This window comes from Schistosoma haematobium, chromosome 3 (genome assembly GCF_000699445.3).
Source record: "Schistosoma haematobium chromosome 3, whole genome shotgun sequence".
In the NCBI taxonomy this organism is placed as follows: Eukaryota; Metazoa; Platyhelminthes; class Trematoda; order Strigeidida; family Schistosomatidae; genus Schistosoma; species Schistosoma haematobium.
Genome location: NC_067198.1, coordinates 6,355,280 through 6,376,758, shown reverse-complemented (window position 1 = coordinate 6,376,758; position 21,479 = coordinate 6,355,280). Strand labels below are relative to the sequence as shown.

General features: G+C 33.1%; 1 protein-coding gene across 1 annotated transcript in view; it reads left to right on the top strand.

Moving 5' to 3' along the window:
* Positions 1–2,012: 2,012 nt before the first annotated feature.
* DLC1_1 (Dynein light chain Tctex-type) overlaps positions 2,013–21,479 on the top strand; it is a gene marked incomplete at both ends in the record, with an annotated part of 143,019 nt that continues 123,552 nt past the window's right edge. Inside the window, one exon of the mRNA XM_051212869.1 lies at positions 2,013–3,277. Within this exon, the coding sequence (XP_051068793.1) occupies positions 2,429–3,277 (849 nt within the window). The remainder of the gene's footprint in view (positions 3,278–21,479) is intronic.

Sequence of the window (21,479 nt, the reverse complement as noted above, 5' to 3'; positions counted from 1 at the left end):
AAAGAGCTGTTTAGATAGACCCTGAATTGTTTATTTTTTTTCAGAAAATATGTTATCTCGTTGTTGACAACACATTGGTACTTAAAGCAATACACAGAGTGGATATTAACACTGAGATCCAAGTTCTATCATTTACAGTGTCTTCAATGTGGAAAAATAACTATTTCTTTTCTTTTGATTTCAATCATTTTTTTTAAGAATTGCATTTCTAATGGATCTAGATCACAAGTTTTCAGATCCCTTGACTAACTTGATGTTTCAAGACCATTCAGTTATAATCAAGTGGTCCATATTTACAATCTATAATTTTGGTGTAATCTACATTAAACGGGTAACTAAATTTCAATTCTAATTTATGAAACGTGTGAACAAAGGTCAATTATGAGTAAATTATTATACTTTAGATATTTAGTTGGCTACATATCTGACCATACGCGAATCACCAGTTTTCTCACTTAATATTTGTTTATACTGAAGACAATTAGTTCTAAACAAAGTGACGGGTCATTGAGTAGCAACCAATACCTTTGTGCCTAGTCTTTAATGTTAGTCAATGCAACTGCTAGTCTAAATGTAATTTACATCGTAATTCCCCTTATTCAATATACACACACCTACTAATTAGGGCTAAATGGGGATAATCAATCAGTTAGAATTATGATTTACAGTTGATGGTTGGGGTTAAAAATTATATTTAGGGTTTTCATCACGGACTGACATCAGCTTTAATGCCAAAACTCTATTTAGCCAAATGTATGAAGGAATTTCGCGCCAAAATACATAACTCGTTATCTTATATCTGATTGGTTCGTTTATAAATTATAGTCTCGACTAAAAATTTTATAAAATACATCTAAAACTATTCACTTACTTGATAGTTTAATATAAAAAAAGATAAATTCGTCAAAGCAAAAAAGTATCTTTCTTAAATTACATAATTATGATGTGGGTATATGGGAACATTTTAATTTCATTGATCGGCCACAGTAAAACAACAACTGAAAACCGTGAAGCACTGAACAGTGAATTCGTTCAAATGTGTAACTCTTTAATAGGGCTCATCTACAACTTCATCATAAGGAATCTGATCCACAACCCTCATTCTCATGCATAGGCGCTTAATCTCTAGACCACTAAATTGCAGTTTATTAGTTTACATGTCTAAACTCAAATTAATTTGTAATATTGCACAACCATATTGCAATATATTTGGTGAATATGTGTTTCACAATTTACGTGGTTGAACTACGGCTTGTATATTTAAAGCTGTTAAGATTATTAATTCACTTGGTATTGTTTGTTTGTATCTTCCCATTGTTATTTAGGATTGCAATTGATCAGGCTGTTGTTAGCAAATGTGGCTATCAGGACTCAGTAGATTAGCGGAGAACGAGATGGCGTTTGAAGCGAATGGTACTGGGTCCAAGTCTCAAAGTCAATATCAACTCTGGGAATTAGGTACATCCATCTAACCAGTCCCAAATAGGATGAAATGTTCGTCCTGTATTCCACTGCTAGTCACTATTTATCTTTTCTTGTTAAAATTATTTTTTTATTTCTATACTTCAAATCTTACATAATCTATACTCAAGTTCAACAATGAAATTTGGTGAAAATTCTTTCGATTCTTTAAAAAAAGAATATTGGTTCACCAATGTTCTGTTATCAAAGTATAAATGATGGTGAATTTAGAAGAAGGATCTTTGATTGGCTAACATAATATTAACCAGTCACAATTAAATTAATGAAATACATATCACACATTTTTGATAAACAAACACCGATATATTACATTTGTCAGTTAATGGGACAGTAGCTTGTTCATTTATATATATATGAAACAGAAATTATTAAAATTCAGTTAGCAACCACTTTTGCTTACACATTTCAAACTGTAGTTTGTTTGTACATATATATTAACAAATTGTTCTACACACATACATTCATATATATATATATATATATATATATATATATATATATATATATATATATATATATATATATATTCACATGTGATTTCACTCAGATGATAAATATGTATATATGACATAGTTACACAGTACCTATACTTTAACACACACACACACTCAGTAACATAGAGACATGTATTTTTTAGAAAAAAACCTCATGATGATCACTCAATCAGAGGTGCATATGAATAAATAAAGTATAATGCTCTATGAAATCACTTTTCAGTATAGATATTGTATTACTTATATTAGAGGTGTCCATGTGTGTATATAAAGAGAACAACCGATTTTAACCAAAAAATCAATAATATGAGAATACACACTATTCAAATTTGTTACTTATTCATTTGATACATGTGGTTAATAGTTAACACTATTGGTTCTATGTAGATATTTTTCTTGTATAAGCGATAAATAAACACCCCCCCAAAAAAAGCAGCAACAAACAAACAAACATGGAATTTAATCGCAATACTATTCGACAAACTGGTTACTTTACACCGACTTATTCAAATTCACCTAATGTGAAACGGCATCAAGATTTATTGAGTAATTATCAATCAGAATCATACGGATTAAATTATTTAACACAATTACATATGGCTCATAATTTCCCTACATATCACCATAGAAATATTATCAATGCTATAGATATGGGACAGAGTAATTACGATAATGATGATAATAATCATAATAATTTAAACACAAGTCGATCAAGTCATAATAATCGTGTACGAATTAATCATACACTTGATGGAAAAACACAAATTATCTATGAAACACCAAGTAGAACACGTCAGTATTGGTTAGATCGATGTAAATTATCAAGTACCAATTATATCGATAATAATGATGATAATAATGATAATGATAATAATAATAATATTGATAATACAATGAATTCTAACAAAATTATACCAATTAAACCAAATTATTCAACATATAATACTCATTTACAATTAGCTAGTAGTAAAACAACAACAATAATCAATAAAAATTATTCCCCTATTCAAAGTAAATGCAAATTAATCACATCGAAATTTCACAATTCATCATTGGATAAATACAATAATGAATCACAATTCAATACTACTGATATGTATTTATATGAATTAACTGATAATGAATTAATTTTATCTAAATTAGATCCACGTATAAATATAAAAACGAATGAAAACAAATTAATTGATAATAATAATAATAATAATAATAATAATAGTAATCAACAATTAAATTCTAATAGAAAAATGAAAGATAATGATATGTTACCTATATATCAACCAATTGAAGAAACAATATATCAGGTTAGTTTTGTGTTTCGAGATGAAATATTCGTTTCTTTGTTTTTTTTTATTTAGTTGTCATGGCAACAATTATTTATCTGAGAAAACGAATATTTATTTAATATCAGAAGGGGTTTTGTGGACATTATGGTGATTTCAATAGTTGAGGTCATGAGTCAATCGAAGCTAGACTACCATGAGAAACCTGGAAGAACTGGACAGTCGTTTCGTCCTGGTATGGGACTCTTCAGCAGTGCGCATCTACGATCCCGCATTGCGAGATACCAACCCATGACCTATCGGTCTCGCGTACCAACGCTTAACCTCAAGACCACTGAGCCAGTTAGCATTCAATAGTGTTGATGTCTAACTTCAACCAATCCATGAAATTGCACCACCGTCCACCACTATTTTCCGTGAGTTACTATGTGACTATAGACCCGGTTGAACTCCACTGGACACGACTTCTCACTAGAACTCTACGAAATACCTCTTGAATCTAGTCTTTTGTGAGCATATGTTGATTAGTATCAGAAGGGGCTTTTTTGGATATTATAGTTATTTCAGTAGTTGAGATCATGAGTCATTTGAAGCTAGACCACTCGCGGGATCCAAACCCAGGACCTATCTGTCTCGCGCACGAACGCTTAACCTTTAGACCACTGAACTGGTCGGCATTCATCGGTGTTAATGTCTAACTTCAACTACTCCACGAAATTGAGCCATATGTCCACCATTATATTCACTGAGTTACTATCTCATAAATTAATTTAATGTTGATATTCTTTATGGAAGCAGTTAAATCAAAATTAAATTATATAAAAGTTAACAATGTAAATTAGTTTCTATGAGTTTATGTTTGTTGATCGATAGATATGTTATGTTGAATATTGATGATACCCATCACCCCAAGAAATGATAGTTTATCAAAGAAACATTGCTTTAGAGTCATGTTTTGTTATGATGAGATCAGTTGAAGTATACACCTTGTCTAAAACTATTAATATAAGCTTTAGAAATACAAAATAATGACAATGTATCATTTTGTAAATCAGTAATATTCATATTGATTTCTATGTGTGTGTGAACTCACATGTGTATGGAAGATTCATTATGACTTGGATATCAGTTAAATGACCCACTAAAAACAGGTGACAAGTACCTATCTTCTTCCACTGTCAAACATACCTTAAGTTTGATCTTGACTTGGCTTTTTGGTTTGCATAAAAGTTATACAGAACGAACATAGTAAGGTAGTGGTCCGGGATATACAATATGAAACCCTGCTTGGCCAAGCTCTCGTGCCTGTTTGGCACTCTCAATGAAATCTACCTGTAGTATTGAGCGGACTGATACTCCCTGGACGACACAATCCTATGCCGTCTAACTTCATTGTCAGATATGTTATAACATAGCTATTAAGACGCGAATAACTTCGTGTAGTAGTAATGTGTATTTACGACTAATTGAGCATTGGATGGTTACCAATGTCATGTATGTTAAATCCTTCATAGTGCCAAGCAGACTCTATGGATCAACACGCAACCTTCGTTCAAGGTTTCCTTTCGACTTCCTATAACCACTATCTATTATGCCAACATCGTGGATACTATATCAAGTCACTTAGAATAAAAGCCACATTGTAATGTGATCAATAGAATTTTATCAACACTAAGGAGGACTTGACATATATATGACAATAGGGACTTTTTAGTATTCATTTAATTGTAAAAGAGCAAATACTTAGATTTACTGAAGGCGTAATTATACAAAAATTCATACTCCTATTTGTATATTTGAAAACAATTTATACTTACATTAAACTTACCCTAGTTTGATTTATTATCCAGAGTGATATCATTCTTACTACTGTTCCTCATTATCTTTATTTACTTCATCTCATTTATAAAATTTGACATTCATCTATAAAATTTTTTGAGCTAGTTAATTTGTAGCCACTATCCATCTTTGCTTATAATGATTGCGACTTAAGGCAATATCGATTCAATACGTACAGTATGCATATATGCCAATAAGAGACTGATCAATTGCAGTCCTAAACATCAATCGGAAGATTTAAGTAAACAATATCAAATGAATTTAAACTCCACCCCATTGCACAAGCAAGTGGCTATAAGGACTTCGTAGTTAAGTGGATATCGCGATGGCGTTTGAAGAGAACGGTACTGGGTTCGAGTCCCGGAATGAACGTCAACTCGGATGCAGGTGCATTCAACTGACGAGTCCCAAATAGGATGAAACACACATCCTGAATTCCATTGCTAGTCACTATCCATCTTTGTTTATAAAGCTTGTGACTTAGGGCAATATCGAGGTAGTCCGCACAGTATGCACATATGCCAATAACAGACTGATCAATCGCAGTCCAAAATATTAATGGGAAGATTTAAGTAAACAACATCAAATGAATTTAATGTTAATAATGTTTATTACCTCATCTATAAACTGATGGATCTGAATAAAAGAATGATGGATACATGTTGATTTCTTTAATATGACAAAATATTTTCATAGTTATATTATAATATCGACTTGGTTTATATTGATTAATATTTGAAATAATGAATTAATTATAATCACCTAGATGAACTCATGACAGGTTAATTAATGATAATAGTTTATCTTACATATCTGATTTAATAAATATCAGTAACTAACTAATTAACTGACTTATCCTTGATGTCTATCATTAACACTCTTTGAAGAGTTTAGTAAAATTGAGTTGTTTACATAACTGGATAATTTAAATATGGATTATGTTTTATGTGAGCTTAATTTAAAAAAATTGAAATCTTTTGAAAGAATTTTATAACACTTTTATCGATGTATATCCTTATTTATTTATTTAGACACATAAATATTGGTAAAAAGGGGCAACGAATACATATGCACCACACTAGTCACTTGGTTTGTGTGTGGGCTATAATACTGCCCGGGTACCCAAACCAAAGTAGGTGGTTTTCTTAGGGGGCTACATTCGAAGACTTCGACCTAAAGGTCTAATCCACAAGGTAGTGGAGCAACGTAAGAAGATGTAGTCTCATGGTAACCGATGACCAACGATTGGTTCATACGCCATTTGTTCCCCCAGGTTCCTGGAGCCCATGTATACAGTTGGTTTGGAATTAGGGTTTTCCAACTCTCATAGGTGGACTCTCCGTGTCCACCAACCCGGTTAAATTGCCGGACATTTGCTTTTCGTCCTCTCAATTTTGTAAACAACACCCGTGGTGTGACAAGGCAGTGGATAGGACTTCCCTGGTGGTGGCCGTATACGCGTTTTAAACCAAAATAATTGAAAATGACAGAATTTTATTTAGTGTAGAATGAAAACACTGATACGTACAATTTGCTGCAGTGGATTCTAAAAATATCAATGTTAAAGATCAAATAAGTCTATTTCACCTCAATATTTATAGAATGTCTAATTCATCATGATCAGAAAGAAAAACTACCCCATTGGGTTAGAAGAAGCAGAATTAGAATGTTGTACGACGGTGAGCTAAATGATGAAGTGTAGAACAGCAGCGCAACATGTATGTGAAGGATTCCAAAAAACCTGACATTGTTTAGTATTAGCTAATTTAAACTAGTTAGTCTCTTTTTTAAAAATAGAATTGATCAGAGTGGACTTATGAGAATCTAAATGAAAAAAAAAGCTTTCATTAACTGTCCTAGAGGAGGTTATTTGCGACCTGATCTGTTTAATGGCAATACTTGTGGATGCAAACTAAATGATGTGGATACGAATCTCATGAAAAACAACATGCTATTCAAAATTTTAGGTATCTTATCCTGATGACTAAGCATGGTTCAGTAGGTCTTTCTGTTAATTATTTCCAAAGAACACACAATTCCAGGCTTCAAATACATCGGAAAACTCATTGATTATCCCCAGATCTATTCTTACTAAAGCAACTAAACATGTGAAATAGATAGTTTTCAGAAAAAGCATGAAACTCATTATGGCTACTGTTTCGTAGTTAATATCATGAATCTATCTCAGTTAAACAGAAACTGAAAACCATGAAACACTGAACAGTGAATTCGTTCAAATGTGTAACTCTTTAATAGGGCTCATCTACAACTTCATCATAAGGAATCTGATCCACAACCCTCATTCTCATGCATAGGCGCTTAATCTCTAGACCACTAAATTGCAGTTTATTAGTTTACATGTCTAAACTCAAATTAATTTGTAATATTGCATAACCATATTGCAATAGCCCCCAAATGCCCTGGTACGGCCAAGAGTGGGGAGAGTCCGCTCTCCCTCTCGAAATGCTCTCACATCGCCACGCGTATATAGCCTCTGCCAGGGAAGTCCTACTCACTGCCTTCTCGTGGCGGGGGTATTGTTTACGAAAGTGAGAGGACGAAAAGCGAATGTCCGGCGCTTTAACCGGATCTCAAACCAAGCCAATGGTGCACATGGGCTCCAGTATCCTGCGGGAACAAATGGCGTATGAACCAATTGTTGGTCACCGGCTAACATGGGACTGCATCTCCTTACGATGCTCCACCGCCTTGTGGATCAGACCTTCAGGTCGACGGCTCCGGGTGTGGCCCCCTAAGAAAACCACCTGCTCGGTTTGGGCACCCGGGCAGTATCACAGCCCTCACACATATCGAATGAGATTTGTGTGGCGCATATATATTTGGTGCCTCTTTGTACCATTATCTATGTGTTGAAATAAAATAAAATAAATATTGCAATATATTTGGTGAATATGTGTTTCACAATTTACGTGGTTGAACTTGACCGGCTATGGCTTCTCACTAGAACTCCGGAACTACCTCTCAAAGTCAGTTACTAGCGAGTTCATTATTAATTATTTTAGGTGTTTATAATGAGCGATAATATGAACTGATCAAAGCTAAACATGTAAACTAATGGATAGCGGTCCAGTGGTCTACAGGTTAATCATCCATGCGCAAAACAAACGTACCAGGTTCAATATGATGTGGATGAATACTAATGAAGAGTTCCATGCTAGAAAAATAAACTCTTCTGTGCTTTCTACTTCTCACTGATTGTTTAACTAAGATCACTTGATGGTGATGATAATGAAATTAAAATATCATCATAAATCCCTATTTTAAAATTACCATAATTCGTTGTTTAAATTATTATAATTATGAATAAGATGACCCAAAGTGATGAGATATTCGATTCTTTCGAAGCTGAAATATTGTAATTAATATTACTACTGTAGATTTATTCCAGTTCATTAATTACGTATGTATGTGTTATATAGAGCTTAGATTCGTAATATACCGCGTACAACTTGAGCACTCGAACTCTAGAACGCTCGAAGTCGCAAATAAGAAGACAGAAGAAGACTGGATAAAGTACTTGTTGGGCAAGAATCAAAATGAACAGAAAATCATGGGTATTTATAGATATTAGCGTTTGTTAAATCAATAGTATAATTCGACCAATCAGCAAAGAGGCATGTTGTGCTACTGACGAATAGTAGCATGCTACGTTGATATTCTAGAAAGCTGCATTGCGTTCTGATCGGGCGGAACTCCTCGGCTCCCTTATGGCCTCTGAGGCTCCGTCGTAGTTCTCGGAAATCATCCCGACAGTATCTTAATCATGTAATATAGTCATACTATTTCGTGAAGTGAAAGCGCACAACCTATTAGGAAGTTGAAAATATTGCTAAATTCTAACAGAATTATTCAAATGATTAATTTATCTCTCGCTTTCCCTTTGTTTTTAAAGAAAACGAGAACATATTTTATTGAAATTTACTAGTCAATTTTGCTTGTAGTCAAAAAGGATGACATCAAAGTTGTGGTTTGGAATAGATGGAATTCAGCAAACAATAGGTTCTAGCACATGCCTTTCGTCTTACTTGGGACTCATCAGCTGAATGAATCTACATCCCGGTGTTGATAAAGACACTGAGCTTTGGACTCAGAATCCTTCATTTCGGACACCCAACATGTTATCCACTGAGTCACTGAATCCACATGGTTACTAATCTTTTTAATAAGTATGATGTCCAAATCGTGTTTATATCATTATTATCCACAATTTATTTAATTCACATAACTTATGAAATCATGACTACAAAATGCTAATAAAGGCCGATCAAAATCGTATCTTGAGGATCAACAACGTGATAACTAAAATTCTTACTAATTGTTGTTGCCGTGACCAGTGAAGCTGATCTGTGTCGGGTAGAGACAGGTATCTATCTCAGTACACTGGAAGATGGTCGCGCAATTTCGTGGGTTGATTGAGGTCAGATGCCGGCTCAGTAGTCTAGAGGTTAAGCGTCCGCGAGTGATATTGAAGGCTCTGGGTTGGAATCTCGCTAGTGAGACCGTGGATGTGCACTGCTGATGAGTCCCATAATAGGATGGAACGGCCGTCCAGTGCTTCCAGGTTTTCATTGGTGGTCTAACATCAATCGGTTCATGATCTCAATCAAAAACTTAATAATCTCCACAACCCTATACTGAAAAAAAAGGGAGTTTGTTGCACTATTGTTTATTTGTTTAGACAATCTTCGAATATAGTTTAACATATAGGGTTGGATAAAGTGATTTTAATCATTAAAATTACTATTATTATGTTTTACAACAACAGGGATAATTTATCTAACCTAGTTACTATATTCAGGTACTATTCTGACATTTCAAATTCCGGAATGAGATATTAGTTCACTGACAGTTTAATGTGAGCACCTTATTGTGTTGTATAAACCTAACGAAATAAAAAAGGACCGTTTTAGAATTACTGTGCTCAGGACCCACAAGTCATGTGTAGGTACACATTGTTCAAAGATATATTGTCATGAAACTGCTATTCAGTGCTCTCTAGTTCTTATTAAATGACTGGCTAATATCATTTCATAATTTAAATCTGTATAAAACGCCCAGAATTAAGCTGAACTAATAGTAAACCTTTATTTTCAAATGTAAAGGAGAGACGTTTCCAGATTACCTAATGTCGTTTATTTTTGTTGTAAATATCCTAGCTTTATTCCGAATTATTTGCCTTATCTTCAGCTTACGATACATTCATGAATAGAGCATGTACGATAATAAATTTGATGGTGTAACTATACTAATGATCCAAAGATGTTGTATAACAAAAATGAAACTTAAATCGAGGATGATTTGGTCGTTCAGAAGAACGATGAAAGCTCCACGACCAAACCATCCAGCTCAGGGAACAAAACTCTATCAACTTTGATATCATATTCAATTCGACTAGTATTCTACTAAGCAACAAATACACTTTACCTCATCTACTTCCCAGATAAATTTTCATACTAAATTCAAAGTGTGTTGCAAAAAGAAACTGACATTTTTCTTTAATGGATTCAATTATATCAGATATTTGATAAATATTAGGTGGCATTTATATTTAAACTACATCTTCTTTATCTCTCATCATCAACGTATATCTATTGACCTTAGAATAGCTAATCTCCTCTAATATAGGGGTTGTGGAGATTATTAAGTTTTTGATTGAGATCATGAACCGATTGATGTTAGACCTCAGTACAACGGAATTTGGTCGAGCAATTTCGTAGGTTGGTTGATGTTAGACACTGTCACCATTGGATGCCGGCTCAGTGGTCCAGCTGTTTAAGCGTTCGCGCGCGAGACCGAAGGCCCTGGGTTCGAATCCCACGAGCGGGATCGTGGATGCGCACTGCTGAGGAGTCCCCAAATAGGACGAAACGGCCGTCCAGTGCTTCCAGGTTTTCAATTGTGGTGGTCTAACACCAATCGGTTCATGATCTGAATCAATAATCTCCTCTAATCCGTATCAGCCACTTGTACAGTCTATAAGATATGAAAATATGATGAGTAAAGCTATTATTTAGCTTTTGTTTAGACTATTCTATCTTCAGTGATCAACAGAAAGATTTCAGTAACTGATTGTTCATATTTGTCTATGATTTTTTAACATGAATTATGTGATACATACATACACAGATGACGAGTCTCGAAAAGGACAAAATGCGTGTCCTAGATTCCACTGCTAGTCACTATCCATCTTTGCTTATAAAATTTGTGACTTAAGGCTCTATCGAGGCAATCCGTACAGGATCAACTGATCAATTGTAGTCCTAAATAACAATGGGAAGATACAAGTAAAATAGCACAAAGTGAACATACACGGTGATTATAATTTTTTAAATTTTAAAATCTTGAATAGTTCCAAGTAGTTGTGTTAACAAATCAAAATCCAACTGTATTTAGTTTCGTATCACCGATTGAGTTTAGTTAAACAGCCTTTAACATTTAGGAAGTAATGAACAGCTGTTTCGTCTTAGGAACGCGACTCCATAGCAGTATATACCAATAATCCCATTAAGGATAGAACCCATGACTTTGGGACTTCAAAATTTTAGTGGTTTACATTCTCTAGTTTCAATTGATTCTCGATGTTGTGCAATCATCATTCATTATTCTTGGTATATTTGTCTCATGGCAGAGATAGCTGAATTCCATCAGTCATGACTTGTTACTAGAATTCTGGAAACATCTCATTAATAAATAAATATCAAACTAATTAACTAAATTCATTTGGTTAGAATTCAACTATAGTTCATATTTATGAAGGGAATTAATTCAGAAGTTAGGGGATAAATCACCAATTGAATTTGTTATCAATAATGTCTTGACACTTAGTTAATTCATAGAAAAAAGGGTGAACTAGGATTTATAAGTTAATGTGTTTTGAATCGAATTGAATTACGCACAAGATTAAACTGCCCAATATATACCCAAAGGTAGATTCTTCAAATGTAACGCTGAATGGGTATGATTATTTTGTTCATATATCCAGTAGAAATATTCTGAATGTGATAGTAAGCATAAAATCACTTGTAATCGAATAATGTTTCATGTCAATAGACTCTAACTTCACTCTATTCCGGTCCAAATAGGTTAATAATAATGTCTCTAACTTTGATGCTGCATGATGAAAGTACGAGTTTATTGTCTTCTGTATCTCCTCTGTTAATCCACGCATAGGCTTCGTTGTGTCCCCGGTTTTACTCCACTAACTTGACAATCAGGAACCATCGCGATTCCTTGACCCTACTGCTTATACCTGAAATTCTACATAGAGTACTAATTCCTTCTAGAATTTTGTAGATCTACTCCGGAAACTGACTTCGTCTAGACAACCATTAAAGACAAAGAACTACTGAACAGTTGTTTCGTCTTAATCTAAGACTCTTCATTGATAGTGCTCGTTCACAAACCTAATAGAGACTGAACTCAGAACCAATAACATCTTAGATGCATATGAATGTATAGTTAGTTAATTAGAATAAATCCAGTTATCTCCTTAAATAATATAAAAGCATCATAGATATTGATTGAAATGATTTATTGATACTTCATTACAGCTGAAAATGTCGTCTGGAATGTCATTAAAACTGACATTTAAAAGAATGTCAAACATACACAATAAAGTTCACGACAATCGGCTGTAACTTCACTGGTTTACTAAGTGGACTGATATCAATTCATGATGAATATGACTATAAAATCGTTTGAGGTTTTTTTACAATGCTGAACTCAGTAACTCAGTAAAATGGTATTTGGAGGTAGATGACGCGAACCCTGCTTGACCTAGGTTTAGTGCTATTTGATACTTATCAGTAAGATGCACCTGTAATCGTTAGGATACAGTCAGTGACATTACCAGTGAACTATCCGGGCTGTAACTAACAACCCGTAGAACTGAGATGCAGCTCCCACCTTACATTGCAATATAGTGTATGCGATATCGAGTCACTTTGACTAGTGACCATATTGCAACTTGATCGATAGAATAAGATCAGCACTAGCAAAGGATTAAACATATATAACATTGGTCACTACTCAGTGATCAATCAATTATGAATCAATAGCTCAGTGGATAACTTGTTAGTGTTTAAATTAAAAACTATCCAACCTAAGTATTATCATTATGAAAATCAATACTGGTATGCAAATAAGTCAAGCTGATGATGATGCTTTTTCTGGTTTGTACTCATATCCACATATCAATAGAATGATCCAAACTTAACACATTTTTTGTGAGGTTATTTTAGGTTTTAAAATTAGGACTCATATCATGAATCTATTTACCTTTTTTTTTCTTTTAATAGAGAAAGGTATTCATTATTAACTATCATCGGTTAATCTTTATTTGTAAACAAAATAATCAATATTGTTTATTTATTTATTTACTTAAGGCCTTTATTATAATGAATAGACTTTTCTTTTTTTCTTTCTGATTGTCATTTTGTTTTATGAATGTGACCATTGGAAATGCATTAGATTTTTTCTATAAAGTACATGATTAATCAGCAATGAAAATATTTCTGTTATTTTAATTATCTATTCAATAACATATATGGTTAGCATTCAAAGTATTGTGCTAAATACAAAAAGTCAATGACTGGTGATTGAAGGAAGATAGTCAGTAGTTGATAGTCATCAATAAAGCGTACATGTAATTTTTGATGGAATTAACTCATCCTGTTGGAGTTAAATCCAAGTCAGACAGTTTCATAGTTTAAGACGTTACAACTGAACACAGACTAATCATTTGTGATACTAAGATATTTATGTAGTGACGGATCACTGATTATCATGCTAGTTTAGTCTTTGGTTTTGGTTGGGTTCTATTGACAGATCAGTAACAATGTCTCAGATCATGAAATCAGGATTTTATGTTTTATGATCTCCAATTTGTAGTGATTTGAAATCAATAGTCAATATCATATGTTATATTGTCCAATCAGGATTCCAATTGTCGATCAGCTTACCTATATTGCTTGTAGGATCGGTGACTTTCTAAGTCCCGATTGACATACTGACCAAGGTACAACACCTAAAATATTGATGCTTTATTGCTTCTTGAGTTATTGATAACCCGGCAGTCAATCGGTAGATATAGATAGATATCAAACTACTTCTCTATAGCACTCGATTCAATTATGACTCAAAATGCACACAACAATATACTTGAAATGATTGAGAACATGGAACATCAAATAAGAAATCATACTTTAAACACAATAGAGAGCAAAGCAAACAGTACATGATTAATTGACATTAGTTAAATGATAGTAAAACGTATAAAGACAGCTAATGGGTCCACTGAAAGCTTACAAGAAGGAGAATATAGGAGTATAACAATGCAATTGTCTACTAATTATACAATAAAAATGTAGATAATACGTATCCGAAAAATGTTTCCTTCTTAATATTTACCCCGTTATAACACATGTGAAACACACTGAGAGGATGGGCTCCTTGAAAATTCCGACGACAATTAACACAATTAACACACTCAACATCTCAACGTAGAACAGATAATCTTGAATCACATAGACTAGTGACTACAGTGGAACATCATGGATAGAATTCAATCAGCACTAAAACAAGCTCCAATTTTTACTGTTGACTTTTATGTTCACAAGGATTTCAACTACCTAACAACCTATCTCCTCACCTACCTAACTAACTAACTAACCAAAAATCAATAAAATCATTTGAAGTAACATTGTGATTTTAACTAAAAATTTAATTCAATCAATGGTCATATGATATGAAATATTATAACAATATATCAAAGTAGTTTTTCAATGGTTTAATTCATCTATACTATCACTATGTATCAAGAAGCTAGCCAGATTATTGACCTAGACTAATATAAACCATAATGTCATTCACACAATTGTATACAATGAAATGTACTATCTATCAACAAAAAAAATCTTTAAAATATATGTATAGCACAAATCACATAGAATACACAATGATTATAATTCTCTAAATCAGTTATTAGTAAAACACTTTCAATATTTGTTATTAGGAAATGAAAATGAATTCAATCTATACACCTTTACTCGTTGAAATGATTCAATCGATCAACAACAAAAAACAACAGATAAACTTCTTTCTTTAATAACTGATCGCTTTAATAATCGTCATCTATACTGACAAATAAAATTCGTACGTGAGACTGATAGGTCTTGGGTTGGAACCTCGCAGGGCGGATGCACACTACTGAAGAGTCCGTTCAGTGCTTCCAGGTTTTCTACGGTGGTTATAAAATTTGACTTATTCATTCTATTTCAGATGGTTTACATCATGGATTAAACTCAGTCAGGGAGTCGAAATAGAAGTATTAAGCATTTGCTTCCATTTAATATGGAGGTCACTAACATTGCTTACCCATGATCCTACTAGAGGTTAAATACAGAACTTTGAGAACTCTCGATGATCTGAGTTGGAATCTAGTGAATGTAATTGTCGATTTCGGTTCGTTTTCTATGTAATGCAAGTGTCATCTACTGTCTTAATTATTATACGGTTAAATATCACCATCAAGACTTCTGACTAGATCTTAAGAAATATTTCTGTGATGGAACTCAATAATATTTACATTTTTCTTATATTTACTTTAAATTTAGTTACCCATTTCAATAACTAATTTGAAACTATTGAACTATTGAACCTGATTGAAATTCGTTGAAACTAAATAATATTGGTTTATTTTATTTACTTTCGCCTCTTACTCTCAGTGGAGCACAGGCCACCGACCAGCATTCTCCAACCCACTCTATATCGGACCTTCCTTCCTAGTTCATTCTTCTTATATCTGTCTCCATTTCTCGGAGTAATTTGTCCCTTGGTATTCCTCTTCTCCTTTGGTATTGAGGACTCCAAGTAAGGGCTTGCCTTGTGACATAGCTGGGTGCTTTCCTCAATGTGTGTGTCTTATCCACTTCCAGCGCTTCTTCCTGATTTCTTCCTCCGCTGGAATAAATATTATTGGTGTACATATCTATTTACTTTAAATTATATAAAAATCTATAATTTTTTTTCCATTTTGGTAAGATCATTTAATTCACCAATTCTGGTGCCAATATTCTTATTTAAATAAACAAAAATATAATGAACATTCAATGTATCCAATGTGTTTATTTATTTGTTTAATCTTAATATACATACTCAGATACAATCCTATAGAAAAAGTAACAAATGCGTTTTACATTATGATTGACCAATTATGCAAATCTACGTGAACAGCCGACATTTTCTTCTGTTTAGGAAAAAAAAAGTACTTCGTACATATTTTACTTTATCTCTTTCTCTCCTTCTCTCACACACACACTTTATTATTTGACTATATACAGTGTGAATTTAGTAAATTAGTTAATCATGGAAAGATAGATTATAGTTCTTAATCAATAGAATTTGATCGATATTGTCCACATAGTGAATAAATAACTTTTGTTTGTTCGTCTATATGTTACTCAATTCAATGTTAAGCTCGCAGTTCTACAGGTCAGCTATATGTACAACTAGATTATTAGTTTAAAGGATCCTCATTCAATTCAACATGATATCATTTAAGTATTACATGACAGTCTAACTTTATATCATGAGACAACCATTATAAACCATGAAGTATTGGTTAGCTGTTCTGTCTTAATATATAGTTCTTCAAGAGTGTACATTCCTGATCTCATTGTAGATCAAACTCAAGAACTTCAGGCCTTATGACAGGTTTTTAGCCTTCAATCTAGAGGGTTACCATCAAATGGTTTATATTTCTAATTACAATCAACTAGAGATATTCTGGTTGTCTGAGGAAAACACCTTACTTCCATTACAAACTTGTAGAGTCGGGAGTACTATTCCGCTCTCAGACATGAGATTTGGTGCTTTTAGTTCTCCCGTTTTCAAAAGGACTTATATGTCATGATGGGATATAAATGAATGAGCATGTGTGTCAAATTATTTCAGTTAAGTTATCACACTAAACAGTTCTGACGATTATATCAAGGTAGCATGTATCCAGTGCTTCAGATAACGAAATCACTTCCGATACAGTTGAATTTACATGTCATAATATTTTCAGTAGAAGTCCCCAGTAGCTTCATACTAGGAGGAAAAACTATCCAGTTCTACAGTGGTCTTTGGTTTTTATAGCACCCAGAGCTCTTGGTGATGTGTTCATTAGTTTTCGACCAATAAATTGACATTCTACGGTTTGTATTCCCACCTTCACACAATCCGTGATGTAAATTATCAATTGTACTATCTAAACAAATATCCTATGCTAATAATGTTAGCAATGTGTTCACTGGTAACTAAGTTGGAGGAAAACTACTTAGTGAGAAACCCTGATAAGTGAAGTTCACTCATGTCAGATATGAGATATGTATCACCAATGGTAACTCAAGATGATTGCTCAAAGTTACAAATTGACTTAAGATAGAACTGTTACTCATTTAACTCGTGTACCACTGGTTTAAATCCAATGCGTTTATCACCAGGCAATAATTTTCTGGGTCTGACATTTGGTAGAATTATGGATCCGCACTGCAAAGCAGTTCGATTCTAAAACTAGATGGTTGTCTTTGAATTCCTGGTTTTCAATGGTTGTCTGGATAAATTGGTTTCATATAAACTGCATATTGAACAGCCTACTTAAATCTCCTCTACTAGTAATTTACATCAAATAACCGTGTCCGAATGCATGATTAGTGTGATGCTCAGAAATACCAGAATTGAAACGAAATTCGTACAATTTTATAAAGACTTGTTAAATCTCTAAATGTATTCACTTAAGTTTAGATCCAATAGTTTGACTGTATCCTAAACTTGCCGTGAAAGTAGAAAGCGGTTATTAGTTTCACTCTGGGATAAAGTCAATGGTATATATATATTTGTGTTCTGAGACGTTATCACTGAATTGTTAAGGAAGTGATAAACATGACATTGGTCACTACTTAGTGATTAATCAATTGCAATTATCTATATTCTACATTGGTTAGGTCGCATCACGAATTGCTCAGTCAGAACATGTCAGAAACTATGAAGGTTCCCATCCATAAAAAATCTCAATCCTTTCAATTTCCAAGCACCTTTTGTTTAAAAGTGTCAACTAGCATAAAACCTAGATTAAACAGGATTTTTACCCGACTACCACATTCTAAATAATCGTTTACCGTAAACGGTAAAAGAATGTCTACCCTAATAAATACAAGAAACAAACCATAAATAAACAGATCATAGGGTACAAGTAGATAGACATCGTTAGTGAAATAAAAGAACAATGAACAAAATGTCATTCATCAATTGTTGTCATATGTTTCCTTAAAAATAAAATAGTATTAATCATAGTGATAAACGTGTATATCTTAGTTTTTAGTAACTTGAAAAATGTACTTTATAGGATTCTATTCACTAATATAATGATTATAGTACTTGATAAGTGTATATATATGATTATGTGTGTTTATGTGTCACGTTTGGGATTGTTTCGAATATTGATTGATTGATGAATTGGTTGAAATGATTTCATGGAAATTAGCTTCATTTGTATGTTCTACACTTCAACGATTTCTTACAATTAATGTACTATTGTAAATCAGATTTGAGATTAAATGATGAATTCATTGTAAATCATCTTTAAACGATACACTTTGCATTAACATTCTATCTGAATTACTCAGGTTTCGTTGAACTTGAGGTTATGATTTACATACGATAATTTTTGTTCTGAAAAAAAACTTATTCATTTGTAATGTTGTATGGTTCGAAAAACTTGATCTCGCTAGGTGTTTCAGCGTATCTTATCCTAAGATTTATTCTCTATGTATTCATGGTTGTTCACTAATATGAATCCAATCCCCCCTCTCTACTTCAATGCGCAATATTAACCGACATAGAAACAGATTGTAAGAAATCTGATGGTAACCAAACCAAACCATGGCATCATTTCTTGAAGTCACTAACTATTAGACTAAAACACGTTAGTAGATGCCAAATATTTGATCAAGATCTCATACTTTGATTAAAATGATTCAGAATCGTATATCTATTCATCTTTTCTTTTAGATTCTTATGTTTCAAAATCATTTCATAGCTTTTGTCCTACAAATTAATTCTTTCTTTTTGATTCATATTCTCTATGACCGATTGTTTTTTTTATATCAGCGCTGATACTAAAACTTTGGTTATTATTCATTTGGTGTTATTTTACTTGAAATCTTCCGATTGTTATTTAGGACTACAATTGATCAGTCTCTTATTGGCACATGTGCATCCTGTACGGATTACCTCGATATAGCATTAAGTTACAAGCTCTATAAGCAAAGATGGATAGTGACTAGGAGTGGAATACAGGACGCGCGTTTCGTCCTATTTGTGACTCGTCAGCTGGACGTATCTGCATTCTGGAGTTGATGTTCACTCTGGGACTCGAACCAAGTACTATTCGCCTCAAATGCCATTGCGTTATCCAGTTAGTTACTGAGTCCTTATAGCTATCTGCTTGTGCAATGGGGTTAAGTTTAAATCCACCTGGTGTTGTTTCTTTTGTATCTTCCATTATTACTTAGAAGTGCAATTGATCAGTCTCTTATTGACTTGAAGACATATTACGAGTGTTATGTTAGTGACTTCTATGGCTCACGATTACTTGCCATATTTGAGAATGAGTTAAAAACAGCGTAGATATAATCAGGTTTGATATGTAGCCATGAAACGGAACATTTACATGTTAGACTCAAATTTATTTTTCCATTATAACACCTTAAAATTAGATTAAATTTAACTTACAAACGAAACTATAAACAATCCTGTTGAAGAGTTCAATTAAAATGACATAACCATGGTATTTCATCAGTTAACATCTATTTTGACAATCATTTTGATTAATACTACAGTAAAATCTCTCCTGATGCAACTATAAAATATTTACCATGAAATAATTCACTGATGTGAGTCTCGTTATGACTTATTATGTAATGAACGAGAACACGAGTGGGACCAATTGAATGTATTTGAACACAAACTTACAGAACATCTTGATGAAATCTAAGAATCATACAGTAAATACGTCATTGGCAAAATGTCAGTCAATAGTCTCAAACTTTATTATTCCTGAATTTTCATACCAATTACCTTATGTTCCCGGTCTTTCCTTCTCGACCTTCTGCTGCCAGATATTCTAATCCTGACTATCGTTATATACTACTGATATCGATATAAGTAGCACATACCACAATTATCAGCATGTAACATATAACCATTCATAAACCTCGAAAATGAACTGTTCAACAGAATTTTTACATAATTGTTCTTAGTCAATTAACCAAAACAATGTTCATACAATCCATTTTTCTAATTCATAAAATTCCCATAAGTGAGAATTATGTAAATAGTAATTATATTTTAGAAAGGGGTTTTTGTAGATATTACAGTAATTTAATAGTTGAGTTCATGAGTCAGTTAAATCTAGACCATTAGGGCATAACCTGGAAGCACTAGACAGCCGTTTCATCCTATTTTGGGACTCCTAAATAGTGTACATTTACATGGAGCTATCCATCCAGGATCTATGAGTCTCCCGTGCGAACGCTTAACTTCTAGACCACTGAACCGGTCGGCATCCAATGGTGTTAATGTCTAACTTCAACCAATCCACAAAATTCCACGACCATCTTTCCATAAACAAGAATTATATAAATAGTAATGGATTTAATGAATTCTTTTAATAAAACAAACAACCTTCATTAAGTAATTTCTTTTTTCTTCCCTCATAATTTATTAAATTAAATGAAACCAGATGAATAAATTATCATTTTTTTTAAAAAAAAACAAATATCTAAAGATGATCAAATACATACATTGATAAAAGTGAATTCATGTTGAATTTGTTATTGTCTTTTTTTCTTGTTTTAATGAATGTATTCAATATTCAATGTTCAATAGATAACATTTAAAAATAGATATATTGGCGCCAATATCAGAAAAAAATAGTTAATATATATGAAAGTCGTTTTCTATCATTACAACAATGAAATTTTTTTATGAAAATAAAATGATCCCATTTCTAAGTGATTTTTATTATCAGAAGGGATTTTATGAAGAGTTTAGTCGTTTTATAATTGAATTCATGAGTTAATTGAAGCTAGAAAATCATCAAAAATCTGGAAGCATTGGATAGCCGTTTCGTTCTAGTGTGGGACTCCTCCACGATTTCGCCTCGCGAAATTCAAACCCAGGACTTTTTGGTCTCGCGTGCGAACGCTTAACCTCTAGACCGCTGAACCGGTCAGCATCCAATGGTGTTAATATCTAAGTTCAACTAATCCATGAAATTGAGTTATCACCAACGATTGTCTTCAGTCAGTTACTATCTCAC